A 17,458-nucleotide genomic window follows, 5' to 3' on the forward strand; every position below is an offset into this window, starting at 1 on the left:
CCTTCTTTTGGCAATAACTGTGCTTGTAGGCAACAAGTCTACATTCTCATGACTTTCCCAGGTCCAGCACACTCAGTGAACTTTTGAGCATCGAGTTCTGGTCTCTTGGTCTACACAGCGAGGAACAGCGATCCACCCCATCCCCTCCAATCCAATCCACCCCCTTCAGTCAACCTCACCTCAATCCACTCCACTCCATTTCAATCCACTCCACCCAACTTCAATCCACCCCACTCTAACCCACTCCAATCCACCCCACCCCATCCCAGTTCAGTCACCGTACTCCAAATTCAGTCCATCCAGCCTACCCCACTCCAATCCAACACACTCCTATCAATCCTCCCCAATCCAATTCAATCTACCAATCACCAATCTAATCCACCCCACACCAATCCACCCCACCCCAATCCAATCCGGCCCACCCCATCCCAGTTCAATCCAACCCACTCCAATCCATCCACCCCACTTCAATCCCCCCCACATCAATGCACTGCAATCCACCCTGCTCCAATCCATTCCGCTCCAATACACAGTGCTTCAATCCATCCCAATCCAATCCACCTCACCCCATTGCAATCCAATCCACCCCATCCCAATGCAATCCAATCCATCCCACTGCAGCCCACCACATCACACCCAGCACAATCCACCCCATACCATTTCAATCACCCCACTCCAATCCAATCCACCCTCTCCAATCCACCCACTCACTCCAAAGCGCCATACTCTACTCCAGTCCACCCAACTCTATCCCAATCCAATCACACCACCCCATCCCAGTTCAGTTCACCCCACTCCAATACAATAAAATCCATCCATCCAGCCCACTCCACTCTAATTCAATCCACCCCACTCCAATCAAATCGCTCCAATCCAATCTACTCCACTCTCAATCCTTTCCACCCCACTCCAATCCAATCCACCCCACTCCAGTCCAATACACCCCAGCCCAGCCATATCCCTCCAATCCAAACCACCCACCCAATCTAATCCACCCCACTCCAATCCACCTCACCCCATTTCAATCCACCCCACTCCAATCCAATCCACCCCACATCAATCCACCCCACTCCTCTCAATCCACCCACTCTACTCCGATCCAAACCACCCCATTAACTCACCCCACTCCAACACCCTACACCCTATTCAACCCCACTCTATTCTACTACACTCTCTGCCACTGAATTCTACTCCCTTCTACTCAACTATACGGCACTCTACTCCCCCTACTCTACTCTACAATACTCAAAAAAATCCACTCTACAACACTCTACTGCTCCACTCTACTCTGACAATCGATGCCACTAACTTTTACTCATTCTGAACAGCAGCCACGCTGGTGAGCAACTTGGTGAAAACACATTGCCCAAGCCAACAGCTCTTGTATAATCGAGAGCCATTGGCTTTGCCAATGCTTGTTTCTTTTACTTTTAGCACTCCCTGAGAATGCATGTGTTCTGTTTCCAGTTCCCTGTGCTGGTTTTATATGGGGGCTCTGAAATTTAGATGTAAAAAGCATCCCAGGTGGCTTGTGAAAGCGTTTTTAAGCTTACTGAAGATTACACTGTTCTTCCTAGAGAGCAGCTTAAAAGGTTTTCTCAACTTCACTCTCCAAGTTCTGTGTTTATTTCACACTATACAGCTCCTCCCCTTCTTACCCCACACATTGAACCTCTTTCTTTTATCTCCAAAGTCTTTGTTGCCCCCAGGCAGCTGGCTGCTCCCTCTTGTACTGTTTGTAGGTGAGCTGATGTGCATGGCGTGGCGTAAGGAGGCAGCTCTGGGTCTTGCTGCTGCTCAGAGTGATATTACGCAGCCTGCAAAAAAGAAAGGCATCGTTCCCACCATAAATCAGCATGTAATCATTCTGGACTATAAGATAAAACAAACATTGGCAAAGCCAGTAGGTCTAGCTTATGCACGAGCTATTGGCTTTGGAAGTGTGTTTTAGCCATGTTGTACACCAGTGTGGCTGCTGTTCCGCATGACCACAAATTAGGGGCATGGAGTGGGGTGGGGTAGATTGAGGAAACTAGAATGGGGTAGATTGGGGTAGGGTGGGGTACAGAGGAGGGGAAGAGTGGGGTAGAACGGAGCGGGTGGACTAGGACATATTGGAGTGGGGAAGGTTAGAGTGGGGAGTTGGGTAGATTGGAGTGGTAGGTTGGAGTAGGGAAAATTGAACTGGGGTAGATTGAATTGGGATAGATTGGGTTGGAGTGGGGTAGATTGGGATAGAGTGGGGTAGATTGGTGTGGAGTAGATTGGGGTAGATTAGAGTGGGAGAGTGTGGTAGATTCAATTGGGTTACATTGGGTGGAGTGTGGTAGATTGCTGGAGTTGGGTCGATTGGAGTGGCGTGGGGTATAGTGGGGAAGAGTGGACTGCTGTGGATTGGAGTAGATTGGATTGGAGTGGGGTAGATTGGAGTGGAGATGAGGAGATTAGAGTGGAGTGGGGTAGATTTGGGTAGAGTGGATTAGGGTAGAGTGAAGAGGGGTATATTCGGTGGATTATGGTAGGGTACATTGGATTGAAATGGGTAGAATGGAGTGGAGTGGGGTAGATTGGAGTGAGATAGATAGGAGTGATGATGTTTGAACTGGAGTAGATTGGAGTAGGTTGAAGTGGAGTTTGATAGGGTGGTGTGGCCGCCACCGACGACATCAGAACCATACTGGACAGTGGTAAAACCACGGCCCTCATCCTCCTGGACCTCTCCACTGCGTTTGACACCGTCTGCCACCGCACACTCCGCTCACGCCTCAGCAATGCTGGAATCCGCGACAGAGCCCTGGACTGGGTCACCTCCTTTCTCACCGGCAGAACCCAGAGAGTCCGCCTCCCTCCATTCCGCTTGGAGGCCCCCAAAATCATCTGCGGTGTACCCCAGGGTTCATCCCTCAGCACGACCCTATTCAACGTCTACATGGCCCCGCTTGCTAACATCGCCAGACCCCACAACCTCAACATCATCTCATCAGCCGACGACACCTAGCTGATCCTCTCCCTCACCAAGGACTCCGCCAAGACCTACCTCCGTGAAGGAATGAAGGCCATCACCAAATGGATGAAGAGCAGCTGCCTCAAACTCAATTTCAACAAGACGGAAGTCCTCATCTTCGGCACCACCCCCTCTGCATGGGATGACTCCTGGTGGCCTGCCACTCTCAGAACCACTCCCACCGACCACGCACGCAGTCTAGGATTCATCTTGGACCCCTCACTATCCATGACCCAGCAAGTCAACACCATCTCCTCCTCCTGCTTCAACACCCTCTGCATGCTTCGAAAGATCTACAAATGAATAACCACCAAAACCAGAAGAGCAGTCACCCAAGCCCTTGTATGCAGCAAGCTGGACTACGGCAATGCCCTCTATGCAGGAACCATGGCCAAACTCCAGAAGAGGCTGCAAAGCATCCAGAACGCCTCAGCACGCCTCATCCTGAACATCCCCGCCACTGCCACATCACAGACCACCTGAAAAACCTGCACTGGCTCTCAGTCAACAAGAGAATAACCTTTAAACGCCTCACCCCCGCTCACAAAGCACTGCACAACACCGGACCAGAATACCTCAACAGACGACTCTCCTTCTACACCCTGACCCGGCATCTCCGCTCCACCGACCTCACCCTCGCAACCGTCCCAGGAATCCGCAGAACTACAACCAGCGGTAGATCATTCTCGCACATCGCCGACCAAAACGTGGAACACTTTTCCCACCCACCTGCGCCAGACCAAAGACCTCCTTACCTTCAGGAAACTTCTCAAGACCTGGCTGTTTGAGCAGTTGCAGCACCTCTCCTCTCACCGTTATCCCCTCTCCCATCCTCAGCGCCTTGAGACCCTCACAGGTGAGTAGCGTGCTTTACAAATCCCTGATTGACTGTGGGGTAGATTGAGAAGGGATAGATTGGAGTGGGGCTGATTGGGTTAGTGTGGGTAGATTGGAGCAGGGTAGATCGGAGTGGGCTGGATTGGATAGGGTAGATTGGAGTAGGGTAGTTTGGGGGTAGAGTGGGGTAGGGTATAATGGAGTGGGGTGGGTTAGATTGGACTGCAGTGAGGTTCAGTGACGTGGTAGTATGGAGCGAAGTAGAATGGGGTAGATTGAGTAGAGAGAATGGAGTGTGGTAGATTAGAGAGTAGGATGGATTGGGTGTATTGGAGTGGGTAGGTTGAATGGGGTAGACTGTGGTGGAGTGGAGTGGGGTCAATTGGAGTTAGATTGGAGTGGAGTCCAGATTTGAGTGGGATGAGCCAGATTGGGGAAGAGGGGAGTGGAGTTGGGTAGTTTGGAGTGGAGTTGGTAGATTGAGTGGGTTAGAGTAGGGTAGGTTGGAATGGAGTGGGGTAGGTGTGAGTGGGGTAGATTGTAGTGGGGTAGAGTGGAGTGTATTGGAGTGGGTGGGACAGCTTGCAGTGAGGTGGAGTGGAGTGGGGTGAAGTAGGGTAGAGTGGGGGAGATTGAAATGGAGTGGAGTAGATTGGAGTAGAGTAGATGAGGTAGACTAGAGTGGGGTGGAATGGGGTGTGGTAGATTGGAGAGGGATAGATTGGGGTGGAGTGTGGTGGGTAGATTAGAGTGGGTGGATAGGGGTGCAGTGAGTTAAATTGGAGTAGATTTGAGTGGAGGGAGGTAAATTGGTATGTGGTAGATTGGAGTGAAATGGCACAGGGTAGTTTGCGGTAGAGTGGAGTGTGATAGACTGAAGTGGGGTACATCGGGGAGTGGGATAAATTGGAGTGGGGGGGAGTAGGCTAGATTGGGGTAGATTGGAGTGAGGAGTGGATAGATTGGATTGGGGTAGAGTCTGGTGTAGTAGAGTAGACTGGGGTGGAGTGAAGTAGATTGGAGTGGAGTAAGGTAGGTTGCAGTGGGGTAGATTGGGTAGAGTGGAGTGGGATATATTGGGGTAAATTGGAATGGAGTGGGGTAGACTGGGGAAGAGTGGAGTGCAGTGGATTGGGGAAAATCTAACTGGAGTGAGGTATATTGGAGTGAATGGGAGTAGAGTGGAGTGGGGTAGAATGGATGGATTATGGTAGGGGAAATTGGAGTGAAGTGGGATAATTTGGAAAGGGGTGGATTGGGGTAGGTCAGTTTGGAGTTTAGTAGGGTAGATTGGAAGGAGGTTGATTGGGTAGAGTGGAGTGCTGTGGATTGGGGTAGATTGGACTGGAGTGTGGTAGACTGGAGTGAAGGGGAGTAGAGTGGAGAGGGGTAGATAAGGGGGGTGAAGTGAGTAGATTGGAGTAAGATAAAATGTGTGGATTTTGGTAGGGTATATTGGAATGAATAGGGATAGTTTGGAGTGGGGTGGATTGGGGTAGATTGAAGTGGGGTAGATTGGAGTTGAGTAGGATAGAATGGAGTGGGGTAGATTGGTGAGAGTGGAGTGCGGTTGGATTGGGGTAGAGTGGTGTGGGGCAGATAAAGTGGAGTAGGGTAGATTGTAGTGGGGTACATTGGGTAGAGTGGAGTGCAGTGGATAGGGGTAGAGTGGACTGGAGGGGGAATTGAAGGGGAGTAGAGTGGAGTGGGGTTGATTAGGTTGGAATGAGTAAATTGGAAAGGGATAGAATGGGTGGATTGTGGTAGGGTAGATTGGAGAGAAGTGGGACAGTTTGGAGTGGGGTGGATTGGGGTAGATTGAAGTGGGGGTAAATTGGAGTTGAGTAGGGTAGATTGGAGTGGGGTAGATTGGAGTGACGTAGGGAAGATTGGAGTGGGCTAGATTGGGTAGAGTGGAGTGGAGTGCAGTGGATTGTGGTAGAGTGGAGTGCAGTGCATTGGAGTAGGTTGGACTGGAGTGGAGTAGATTGAAGTGAAGGGGAATAGAGTGGAGCGGAGTCGATTAGGGTGGAGTGAGTAGATTGGAGAGGGATAGAATGGGTGAATTGTGGTAGGGTAGATTGGAGAGAAGTGGGACAGTTTGGAGTGGGGTGCATTGGGGTAGATTGAAGTGGGGGTAGATTGGAGTTGAGTAGGGTAGATTGAGTGGGGTGGATTGGAGTGGGGTAGATTGGAGTGGAGTAGAGTGGAGTGGGGTAAACTGGAGTGGAGTAGATTGAAGTGTGGTAGAATGGAGAGGGGTAGATTGAAGTGGGGGTACACTGGAGTGGAGTAGGGTGGATTGGAGTGGAGTAGATTGGATTGGGGTAGATTGGATTGGGGTAGATTGGAGTGGAGTAGATTGGAGTGGGGTAGGTTGAAGGGGGGTAGATTGGAGTGAAGTGGGATAGTTTGGAGTGGGGTGGATTGGGGTAGATTGGCGTCGAGTAGAGTAGAATAGAGTTGGGTAGATTGGTAGAGTGGAGTGCAGCTAGATTGGGGTAGAGTGGTACAGGGTAGATTGCAGTGGAGTAGGGTAGATTGTAGTGGGGTAAATTGGGTAGAGGGAAGTGCAGTGGATTGGGTAGGTTGACTGGAGTGGAGTAGATTGGAGTGAAGGGGAGTAGAGTGGAGAAGGGTAGATTAGGGTGGAGTGAGTAGATTTGCGAGGGATAGAATGGGTGGATTGTGGTAGGGTAGATTGGAGTGAAGTGGGACAGTTTGCAGTGGGGTGGATTGGGGTAGATTGAAGTGTGGGTAGAATGGAGTTGAGTAGGGTAGATTGGAGTGAGATAGATTGGGTGGAGTGGAGTGCAGTGCATCAGGGTAGAGTGTTGCGGGGTATTTTGGAGTGGAGTAGGGTAGACTGGAGTTGAGTGGAGTAAATTGGAGTGGGGTAGATTGGGTAGAGTGGAGTGTAGTGGATTAGGGTGGAGTGGAGTGCAGTGCATTGGGGTAGAATGGAGTGCAGTGCATTGGGGTAGGTTGGACTGGAATGCGGTCGATTGAAGTGAAGGGGAGTAGAATGGAGTGGGGTCAGTTAGGGTGGAGTGAGTAGATTGGAGATGGATAGAATGGGTGGATTGTGTTAGGGTAGATTCGAGAGAAGTGGGACATTTTGGAGTGGCTTGGATTGGGGTAGATTGAAGTGGGGGTAGATTGGAGTTGAGTAGGGTAGATTGGAGAGGAGTAGGTTGGAGTGGGGTCGGTTGGAGTGGAGTAGATTGGAGTGGAGTAGATTGGATTGGAGCAGATTGAAGTGGGGTAGATTGGAGTGGGGTAGATTGGAGTTGAATAGGGTAGATTGAAGTGGAGTAGATTGGAGGGGGGTAGATTGGGGTGGGGTAGATTGGGGTGGGGTCATTTGGAGTGGAGTAGATTAGAGTGGGGTAGATTGGAGTGGAATAGATTTGAGTGGGTTCGATTGCAGTGAAGTGGGTTAGTGTGGGGTGGGGTGGATTGGAGTAGAATGCAGTGGGGTAGATTGGAGTTGAGTAGGATAGAATGGAGTGGGGTAGACTGGTAGAGCGGAGTGCAGTTGGATTGGGGTAGAGTAGTGCAGAGTAGATTGGAGTGGAGTAAGGTAGATTGTATTGGGGTAGATTGGGTAGAGTGGCGTGCAGTGGATTGGGGTAGGTTGACTGGAGTGGGGTAGACTGGAGTGAAGGGAATTAGAGTGGAGAAGGGTAGATTAGGGTGGAGTGAGTAGATTGGAGAGGGATAGAATGGGTGGATTGTGGTAGGGTAGATTGGAGTGAAGTGGGACAGTTTGCAGTGGGGTGGATTGGGGTAGATTGAAGTGGGGTAAATTGGAGTTGAGTAGGGTAAATTGAGTACAGTGGAGTGCAGTGGATTGGACTAGAGTGGTGCGGGGTAGATTGGAGTGGAGTAGGGTAGATTGGAGTGGGGTAGATTGGGTAGAGTGGAGTGCAGTGGATTGGGGTAGAGTGGAGTGCAGTGCATTGGGGTAGGTTGGACTGGAGTTGAGTAGATTGAAGTGAAGGGGAGTGGAGTGGAGCAGAGTCGATTAGGGTGGAGTGAGTAGATTGGAGAGGAATAGAATGGGTGGATTGTGGTAGGGTAGATTGGAGAGAAGTAGGACAGTTGGGAGTGGGGCGGATTGCAGTAGATTTGAGTGGGGTTGATTGGAGTGGGATAGATTGGAATGAGGTAGACTGGAGTGGAGTAGATTGGACTGGGGAAGATTGCAGTGGGGTAGATGGGAGTAAAGTAGATCGGAGTGGGGTAGCTGGGAGTGCAGTGGGGTGGATTGGAGTAGGGTAGGTGGGAGTGGAGTAGATTGGAGTGAAGTAGATTGAAGTGAGGGTAGGTTGGAGTGGAGTACATCGGAGTGTGATAGATGGGAGTGGAGAAGATGGGAGTGGAGTAGACTGGACTGGAGTAGATTGGAGTGGGGTAGATGTTAGTGGAGTAGATTGGAGTGGGGTAGATTGGACTGGAGTAGATTAGAGTTGAGTGGGGGAAGATTGGAGTGGAGAAGATTGGAGTTGGGTAGATGGGAGTGGGGTAGATGGGAGTGGAGTAGATTGGAGTGTGGTAGATTGGACTGGAGTAGATTAGAGTTGAGTGGGGGTAGATTGGAGTGGGGTAGATTGGAGTGGAGTACAGTAGATTGGAGTGTGGTAGATTAGAGTGGAGTACGGTAGATTGGAGTGGGGTAGATTGGAGTGGAGTACAGTAGATTGGAGTGGGGTAGATTAGAGTGCAGTGGAATAATTTGGAGTGGGGTGGATTGGGGTAGATTGGAGTGAAGTGGGATAGTTTGGAGTGGGGTGGTTTGGGGTATATTGGAGTGGGGTGGATTGAAATGGAGTCGAGTGGGGTAGGTTGGAGTGGGGTAGATTTGAGTGGGGTAGATTTGAGTGGGGTAGATTTAGTGTGGTAGGTTGGAGTGGAGTAGATGGGATTGGAGAAGGTTGGAATGGAGTTGATTGGTGTGAGGTAGGTAGAATGGAGTGGGGTAGATTGGAGTGGGGTAAATTGAAGTGGGGTAGATTGGAGTGGGTAGACTGGAGTGGAGTGGGGTAGATTAGAGTAGGGTAGATTGGATTGGGGTAGGTTGGAGTGGAGTAGATTGGAGTGGAGTAGATTGGAGTAGGGTAGATTGTAGTGGGGTAGATTGGAGTTGAATGGGGTAGATTGGAGAGGGGTAGATGGGAGTAAGGTAGATGGGAGTGGAGTGGGGTAGATTGTAGTGGGGTAGATTGTAGTGGACTAGATTGGAGTGGGGTAGATTGGAGTTGAGTGGGGTAGATGGGCGTGGGGTAGATTGGAGTGGGGTAGGTTGGAGTGGAGTAGATTGGAGTTAGGTAGATTGGAGTGGGGCAGATTGGAGTGGGGTAGGTTGGAGTTGAGTGGGATAGATTGGAGTATGGTAGACTGGAGTGGAGTAGATTGGAGTGGGGCAGATTGGGTAGAGGGGAGCGCAGTGGATTGAGGTAGAGTTGTGCGGGGTAGATTGAAGTGGGGTAGATTGGAGTTGAGTGGTATAGATTGTAGTGGGGTAGAGTGGTGCGGGGTAGATTGGAGTGGAGTAGATTGGAGTGGGGTAGATTGGATATGAGTGGGATAGATTGGAGTGGGGTAGATTGAGTAGACTGGAGTGCAGTGGACAGGGGTAGAGTGGTGCGGGTAGATTGGAGTGGGGTAGATTGGAGTAGGGTAGATTAGAGTTGGGTAGGTTGTAGTGGAGTAGGTTGTAATGGGATGGATTTTAGGGAAGTAGATTGGAGTGGGGTAGGTTGGAGTGGAGCAGATTGTAGTGGGGTAGATTGGAGTGGAGTAGATTGGAATTAAGTGGGGTAGATTGGAGTGGGGTAGATTGGATTGGAGTGGGGTAGATTGGAGTGGAGTAGATTAGAGTGGGGCAGATTGGAATTGAATGGGATAGATTGGAGTGGGGTAGATTGGAGTGGGGTAGATTGGGTAGAATGGAGTGCAGTGGATTGGGGTACAGTGGTGCGGAGTAGATTGGAGTGGGGTAGATTGTAGTGGGGTAGATTAGAGTAGAGTAGGTTGGAGTGGGGTAGATTGGAGTTGAGTCGGGTAGATTGGAGTGGGGTAGATTGGAGTGGAGCAGATTGGAGTGGGGTAGATTGGAGTGGAGCAGATTGGAGTGGGGTACATTGGAGTGGAGTAGATTGGAGTGGGGTACATTGGGTAGAGTGGTGCGGGTAGATTGGAGTGGAGTAGTTTGGAGTGGGATACATTGGAGTGGAGCAGATTGGAGTGGGGTACATTGGAGTGGAGCTGATTGGAGTGGGGTACATTGGGTAGAGTGGAGTGCAGTGGATTGGGGTAGAGTGGTGCGGGTCGATTGGAGTGGGGTAGATTGGAGTAGGGTAGATTAGAGTTGGGTAGGTTGTAGTGGAGTAGGTTGTAATGGGATGGATTGTAGGGAAGTAGATTGGAGTGGGGTAGGTTGGAGTGGAGCAGATTGTAGTGGGGTAGATTGGAGTGGAGTAGATTGGAATTAAGTGGGGTAGATTGGAGTGGAGTAGATTGGAGTGGGGTAGATTGGATTGGAGTGGGGTAGATTGAGTAGAATGGAGTGCAGTGGATTGGGGTACAGTGGTGCGGAGTAGATTGGAGTGGGGTAGATTGTAGTGGGGTAGATTAGAGTAGAGTAGGTTGGAGTGGGGTAGATTGGAGTTGAGTCGGGTAGATTGGAGTGGGGTAGATTGGAGTGGAGCAGATTGGAGTGGGGTACATTGGAGTGGAGCAGATTGGAGTGGGGTACATTGGGTAGAGTGGTGCGGGTAGATTGGAGTGGAGTAGTTTGGAGTGGGATAGATTAGAGTGGAGTAGACCGTCATTATATAGCGGTCATAGGGCCGCCAGTACTGGCGGTCCTGCCGCGGCGGTGATCTCGGCGGTCCACTGTTTGGACCACCGAGATCATAATGAGGGCCTAAGTGCCTGATTTAGGTCTTGGCGGAGGGAATACTCCGTCACAAATGTGACGGCTATCCCTTCCGCCATATTACAATATCCATAGGACAGAAAGGGATCGTAACACGGCGGACGGGGATATCCGTCAGGTTTGTGACAGATTATTCCCTCCGCCAAGACCTAAATCAGGCCCTAAGTTTCTCCCTCAGTCTCTCTCTCTCTGTCACACACATTTCATTAGTGGGTGTGTGTGAGGTGGCGGACTTGTGTTTGTACAGGTTATTGTGTGCTCTTTGAAGTGTGTCATAGTAAACTCTTCAGGGTGTGTTGGGGTTTACAGAGATGACAGAGGTGTTGCATTCAAGTACAAAACCCCAACAGTGCTTGGAAGTCCCTGATTCGCATACATGAGCCCTCCTGTACCTCAGGCTCTTGTGTTTTCACCTCAAACGTGTGTTCCTCGTGTGCACTACAATGTCCCTCACATGTTTAATAGAGTGAGATCTGTAAATTACCAGTTGCTCTTTCAGGGCATCGCGCAGTAGATCATATCCCTGGGTGTGAGGACTTCTGAGTTATTCTTGACAGTGGATGTGAATGCAGTTCTTGTGTTCGCAGTAAAGCGCTATACCCCTCAGTTCCTATATCATCATATAGTGTAGCTCCTCGGTGGGACATGCAGACGCTACATGTGGGATAACATTCTCAAGCCAGGGTTCATGTAGAGCTGAGTGCAGGGCCCTCCATCTTCTCTGAATCACTAGATTACTCTCGTGTGTACATGCCTGATACATCAAAAGAAACATGGGAAGGATGAATGGTTGGATGCTGTAAGTACAGCGTATCAGAGTTGTGCAAATAACCTGTTCATGCTGTGTCTTTTTAAAGAGGTATTGCAGTACCTCAGAGGAAATTAAACTGAAAAATGGAGGAACCTCGCGCTTTTTGTGAATTTTTAACAAAACATCTGCAAAGTTATTGAACCTTGAACTTTTAGGACATAAATCCAGGGCTTCTGTTTACCGCTCAGGAAGAGTTTGTAAAAGACTGGTTGCTTCAGGTAGTTCCCAGATGTAATCTTTTCCTAGGCAGCGTGATCGACATTTAAACTCCTGACACTTAGGTTTCCGCACATGCATGCTCATTTTCAAATGTTTGCTGCTTCACAGCAGGGATCTGTACCTTTCGTAAAATGGTTCATGGACCTGCTAACCTATAATGATAAAATATGTCGAGACAGGGAGATCGATGAAATGATAACCTATCACACAGGACCACATTGTCTGCCTCTGATCATATAGTCACATCACCAAAGGTTCAAGACTGTACAGTAGCTGTGTTGGTGTTACAAAAAATACACTTTACATCCCATACTCACCCACACACTAGGAAACTAATTTGAACATTCATCCACCAGCTCACACTTACTCACTTATACATTTGCTCAGACACTCATTTACTCGCGTATTCTCTTACATACTGAATGACCGATACACTTAAATACTTAGGGCCTGATTTAGGTCTTGGCGGAGGGAATACTCCGTCAAACGTGACGCATATCCCATTGGATGTATTATAGGATCCATAGGATATAGTGGAAATATATATCGGCGGACGGGATATTCGTCACGTTTGTGATGGAGTTACCCATCGGCCAAACTCTAAACCAGGCCCAAAGTTACTTATACGCTCACCCTGGCACTTAAATACCAGAGTCACCAGAACAGTTAATTGCTCTCTCTCAAGTCACACTCAGACACTCACTCTCTCAGTCCTCACACAATCGCTCATACACTGACCCATCTCCCATTTCAGTAGTTAAAGTGTTGTACTATTGCAAGGGAAGTTCTTAAATAATCAGAGATTTTCACTGTAGTAATTGTGTTTTATTGGTGTGGCCCAAAAGAAAAAGCATTTCAAGATGGCCACCATCATGTATTGTTTTATCTAAACCGTTCTAAAACACATTCCAAGATGGCATCCCGTGCGTGTCAAGCACAGCAACCATCTGGTAAAACAAAAACATTGGCAAAACCATTAAGCCGAAGCACATGTGTGACAGGCGAGACCCATTGGCTATGCCAGTGCTCCTTGCCTCTTCTAGTTGCCCTGTAGGAGCCTTTTGTAGCCAACAATCGTGCTGTGTACAAGGAACCTACATAGAAAAATGTGTAAAGTCTGTAATCATCCCGACGCTCTGGTATGAATCTAAGCCTCATTGCCATGAGTTGCACAACTCCGGCCTAAAATGAGGGTTGTGTGGTCACATGAGATGTGAAATAATTCAGGCGTGGTGATAAACGTGTTAGGAAGGCCAAGCATGTGATGATGTGTGTTTTCGTGGTTAGCTATTAGTCCAAAAGGCCAGTACCCTGCGCAGGTTATGCCAACTCCCCCCACAGTAACAGGTTAAAGGTTCTCGAGGAGTCGTGGTGCTACAGCAACCTATTTTTGTGTTTTAAGATGCTGTGAGTAAATGATTACCTATCCAGACAGATCTTCTACAAATTAACACATTTTGGGAATCAACTCTGTCTTGTCCCCAATGTTTAAATTATGAGTCCATTCTTTTAATCTGGAATCCTGTGCCTACCTTGCACTAAAGCACTTTGCCGCTTTATTAACACCTTATGGACAGGCAGTCCTGCAACCCCACTCAACAAACCCTTTCCTGCTAAATTTGGAAAAGGACACTGCAAAACCTTGGTTTGAGCAGTTTGACACTTGTGAGCTAAAACAACAGAGGGAACACACTCAGTAATCTGAAAGCTGCAGACTGGTCTTACAGGCTGGAGAACTTGTGACCGCCCTTTTAGGTGACGTCAGAGAGTCTATTTGGAGCTCTACACAAAATAAATATCTTTCAGAGTATCTGCCCTCCCTCCCACACGTGGAATGGATACCCAGGGACTAAGTACAAGTAACAACCCTCCCTCCACCACGCGGAGCAGATACCCAGGGTCTGAGTACAAGAAACCCCTCCATCCCACCACGTGGAGCGGATACCCAGGGTCTGAGTACAAGAAACCCCTCCATCCCACCACGTGGAGCGGATACCCAGGGTCTGAGTACAAGAAACCCCTCCAGCCCACCACGCGGAGCGGATACCCAGGGCCTAAGTACAAGGAACAGTCCTCCACGCGGAGCGGATACCCAGGGCGTGAGTACAAGTAACAGCCCTCCCTGCCACCACGCGGAGCGGGTACCCAGGGTCTGAGTACAAGAAACCCCTCCATCCCACCACGTGGAGCGGATACCCAGGGTCTGAGTACAAGAAACCCCTCCATCCCACCACGTGGAGCGGATACCCAGGGTCTGAGTACAAGAAACCCCTCCAGCCCACCACGCAGAGCGGATACCCAGGGCCTGAGTACAAGGAACAGTCCTCCACGCGGAGCGGATACCCAGGGGGTGAGTACAAGTAACAGCCCTCCCTGCCACCACGCGGAGTGGGTACCCAGGGTCTGAGTACAAGAAACCCCTCCATCCCACCTGGAGCGGATACCCAGGGTCTGAGTACAAGTAACAGTCCTCCACGCGGAGTGGATACCCAGAGCGTGAGTACAAGTAACAGCCCTCCCTGCCACCAGGCGGAGCGGATACCCAGGGTCTGAGTACAAGAAACCCTCCATCCCACCATGCGGAGCGGATACCCGGGGCCTGAGTACAAGTAACAGTCCTTCACGCGGAGCAGATACCCAGGGCGTGAGTACAAATAACAGCCCTCCCTCCCACCACGTGGAGCAAATACCCAGGGGCTGATTACAAGTAACAGCCCTCCCTCCCACCACGCGGAGCGAATACCCAGGGCCTGAGTACAAGTAACAGCCCTCCCTCCCACCACTCTGAGTGGATACCTAGGGCCTGAGTACAAGTAACAGCCCTCCCTCAAACCACGCGGAGCGAATACCCAGGGCCTGAGTACAAGTAACAGCCCTCCCACCACGCAGAGCGAAAACCCAGGGCCTGAGTACAAGTAACAGCTCTTCCTCCCACCACGCGGAGTGGATACCCAGGGTCTGAGTACAAGAAACCCCTCCATCCCACCACGTGGAGCGGATACCCAGGGTCTGAGTACAAGAAACCCTTCCATCCCACCACGGGGAGCGGATACCAAGGGCAAGTAACAGTCCTCCAGGCGGAGCGGATACCCAGAGCGTGAGTACAAGTAACAGCCCTCCCTGCCACCACGCGGAGCGGATACCCAGGGTTTGAGTACAAGAAACCCCTCCATCTAACCTGGAGCGGATACAGGGTCTGAGTACAAGTAACAGTCCTTACACGCGGAGCGGATAACCAGGGCGTGAGTAGAAGTAACAGCCCTTCCTTCCACTACTCAGAGCGGATACCCAGGGCGTGAGTACAAGTAACAGCCCTCCCTGCCACCACGAGAAGCGGATACCCAGGGTCTGAGTACAAGAAACCTCTCCATCCCACCACGCGGAGCAAATACCCAGGGCCTGAGTACAAGTAACAGCCTTCCCTCCCACCACGCGGCGCAAATACCCAGGGCCTGAGTACAAGTAACAGCCCTCCCTCCCACCACGCAGAACAGGTATCCGGGGTCTGAATACTAGTAACAGCCCTACCACCACCATGCAGAGCAGATACCCAAGGCCTTTAAGAGCCCTCCAATCCCAGTATCAATGACACCGGTGCCAGATTCCTGCTGCTATTAGATTTACAAGACGTTTTTATTGTGCCCAACACCTCTCAGTTGCACACTTAGTTCCACTTTGTTTTGTTGTGACATCCTAGATTCTTTGTGGGTGGGCTGTAGAGCTGAGCTTGGTCCTCTAATTTGCTGTTGTTCAAGTCCTGTTTCTTGCTTCATTGCAGGTGCAGCTGATGTTCACAGGACTGCAGGTGCCTTCTGCCAGGAAGTGATTTGTGACAGCTCCAGTGAGTGAGTCCAAGCATGGCGCTGGTCGTGCACATGCTGGCTTGCCTCCTTGGCATGGGCTCCTGGGTGGCCATCAACGGGATGTGGGTGGAGCTGCCCTTAATTGTGCATCAGATCCCAGAAGGTTGGTACTTGCCCTCGTACCTCACCATCCTCATCCAGTTGGCCAACGTTGGGCCTCTCATTGTGACTTTGGTGCACCGTTTCTGGCCAGGCCGCCTCAACGAGGTTGGGGTTATCTACAGTATCATCTGCATTGGGGTCTTGGCCTGCATGCTGCTGGCCTTCTTCTGGAGGGAGACCACGGTGGTGGCGGGAGCCCCCCGCAGTACCGCCCTGCTAGTGCTCATGTTCTTCCTGTCCGTGGTGGACTGCACCTCCTCAGTGACATTCCTGCCCTTCATGATGCGGCTGAAGTCCCACTACCTGACCACATACTTCATTGGTGAGGGGCTCAGTGGCCTCGTTCCTGGTCTGGTGGCCCTAGCACAGGGGGCAGGCGTTGTCCACTGCGTCAATGCGAGTCAAGTATTAACCATCACCACGTCCAATGGAAGTGAAGGACACAAACTCCAGGCCTGGTACCAACCTGCCAGGTTTTCAGTCCAGGTCTTTTTCTTGTTCCTTGGCTGTATGATGGCCACGTGCCTTGTCGCCTTCTTTCTGCTCAACCATCTGCCAGTGGTGCGGCGGGAGCGCGCCAAGGTGAGACTCCAGGTCAACGGCAGAGAAGATTCATCCGGAGTGAAAATCGTGGAGGTTCGACCAATGATCAGCCCTGTGGAGGGCATCAAAGGGCTGGGCAAGAGTTCCTTCGGGGCTGGGACGTACACGTGGCCCCAGGTCATCTACATCTTCATCCTGCTGGCATGGGCCAACGCCCTCACCAACGCTGTCCTGCCCTCGGTGCAGTCCTACTCCTGCCTGCCATATGGGAGCTCCGCGTACCACCTCTCCGCCACCCTGGCTGCCTTGGCAAATCCTCTGGCCTGCTTTGTGGCCATGTTCCTACCAAACAGGTAAGAAGGTAAAATAGAGTGTGAAGGGAGCATCTGAGCATCAAGGAAGGGAGCTTGTGAGAAAGGCCATATAGGAGGGGGCCTGGCGAGGGTATAATTGAGTGGGCATGGTGAGGGTATAATTGAGAGGACAATGTTAGGGTCGAACTTAGAGGGCATGGTGAGGGTATAACTGAGAGGGCCTGGTGAGGGTATAGCTGAGAGGGCAATGTGAGAGTATGGCGGAGAGGACATGTTGAGGATATAACTGAGTGGGCATGGTGAGGGTGTAGCTGAGAGGGCAATGTGAGAGTATAACTGGGAGGGCATGGTGAGGGTATAACTGAGAGGGCAATGTGAGAGTATGACTGCGAGGGCATGGTGACGGTACAACTGAATGGGCATGGTGAGAGTATAATTGAGAGGGCAATGTGAGGGTGTAACTGAGCGGGCATGGTGAGGGAATATCTGAGAGGGCAATGTGAGGGTATAAGTGAGAGCGCATGGTGAGTGTATAACTGAGATGGAATTGTGAGGGTATAACTGAGAAGGCATGATGAGGGATTATCTGTGAGGGAATAGCTGAGAGGGCAATGTGAGAGTATATCTGAGAGGAACAGAGCAGGACAAGATGAGAGAACCAGATACGTGAGGGGTGAAGTGAGACCATACTAGGGAGGTGAGGCGAGAGGGAAAGATACGGGATCAGGGCACAAGTCGTAAAAAAGGAAGTGGGGCTACTAACCAAGTTAGGCTTTGTGCAAGTGACATCATGGCACATGACATCACAGTGTATGACATCAT

The 17,458-nt window shown here is 50.6% G+C and overlaps 1 protein-coding gene across 1 annotated transcript in view; it reads left to right on the forward strand.

The window, feature by feature from the left end:
* The window catches only part of LOC138283005 (riboflavin transporter 2-like), a 156,040-nt gene that overhangs the window by 39,658 nt on the left and 98,924 nt on the right, over positions 1–17,458 (forward strand). Inside the window, exon 2 of the mRNA XM_069221116.1 lies at positions 15,593–16,675. Within this exon, the coding sequence (XP_069077217.1) occupies positions 15,672–16,675 (1,004 nt within the window). The 5' untranslated portion in view covers positions 15,593–15,671. The remainder of the gene's footprint in view (positions 1–15,592; positions 16,676–17,458) is intronic.

This window comes from Pleurodeles waltl, chromosome 2_2 (assembly GCF_031143425.1).
Source record: "Pleurodeles waltl isolate 20211129_DDA chromosome 2_2, aPleWal1.hap1.20221129, whole genome shotgun sequence".
In the NCBI taxonomy this organism is placed as follows: Eukaryota; Metazoa; Chordata; class Amphibia; order Caudata; family Salamandridae; genus Pleurodeles; species Pleurodeles waltl.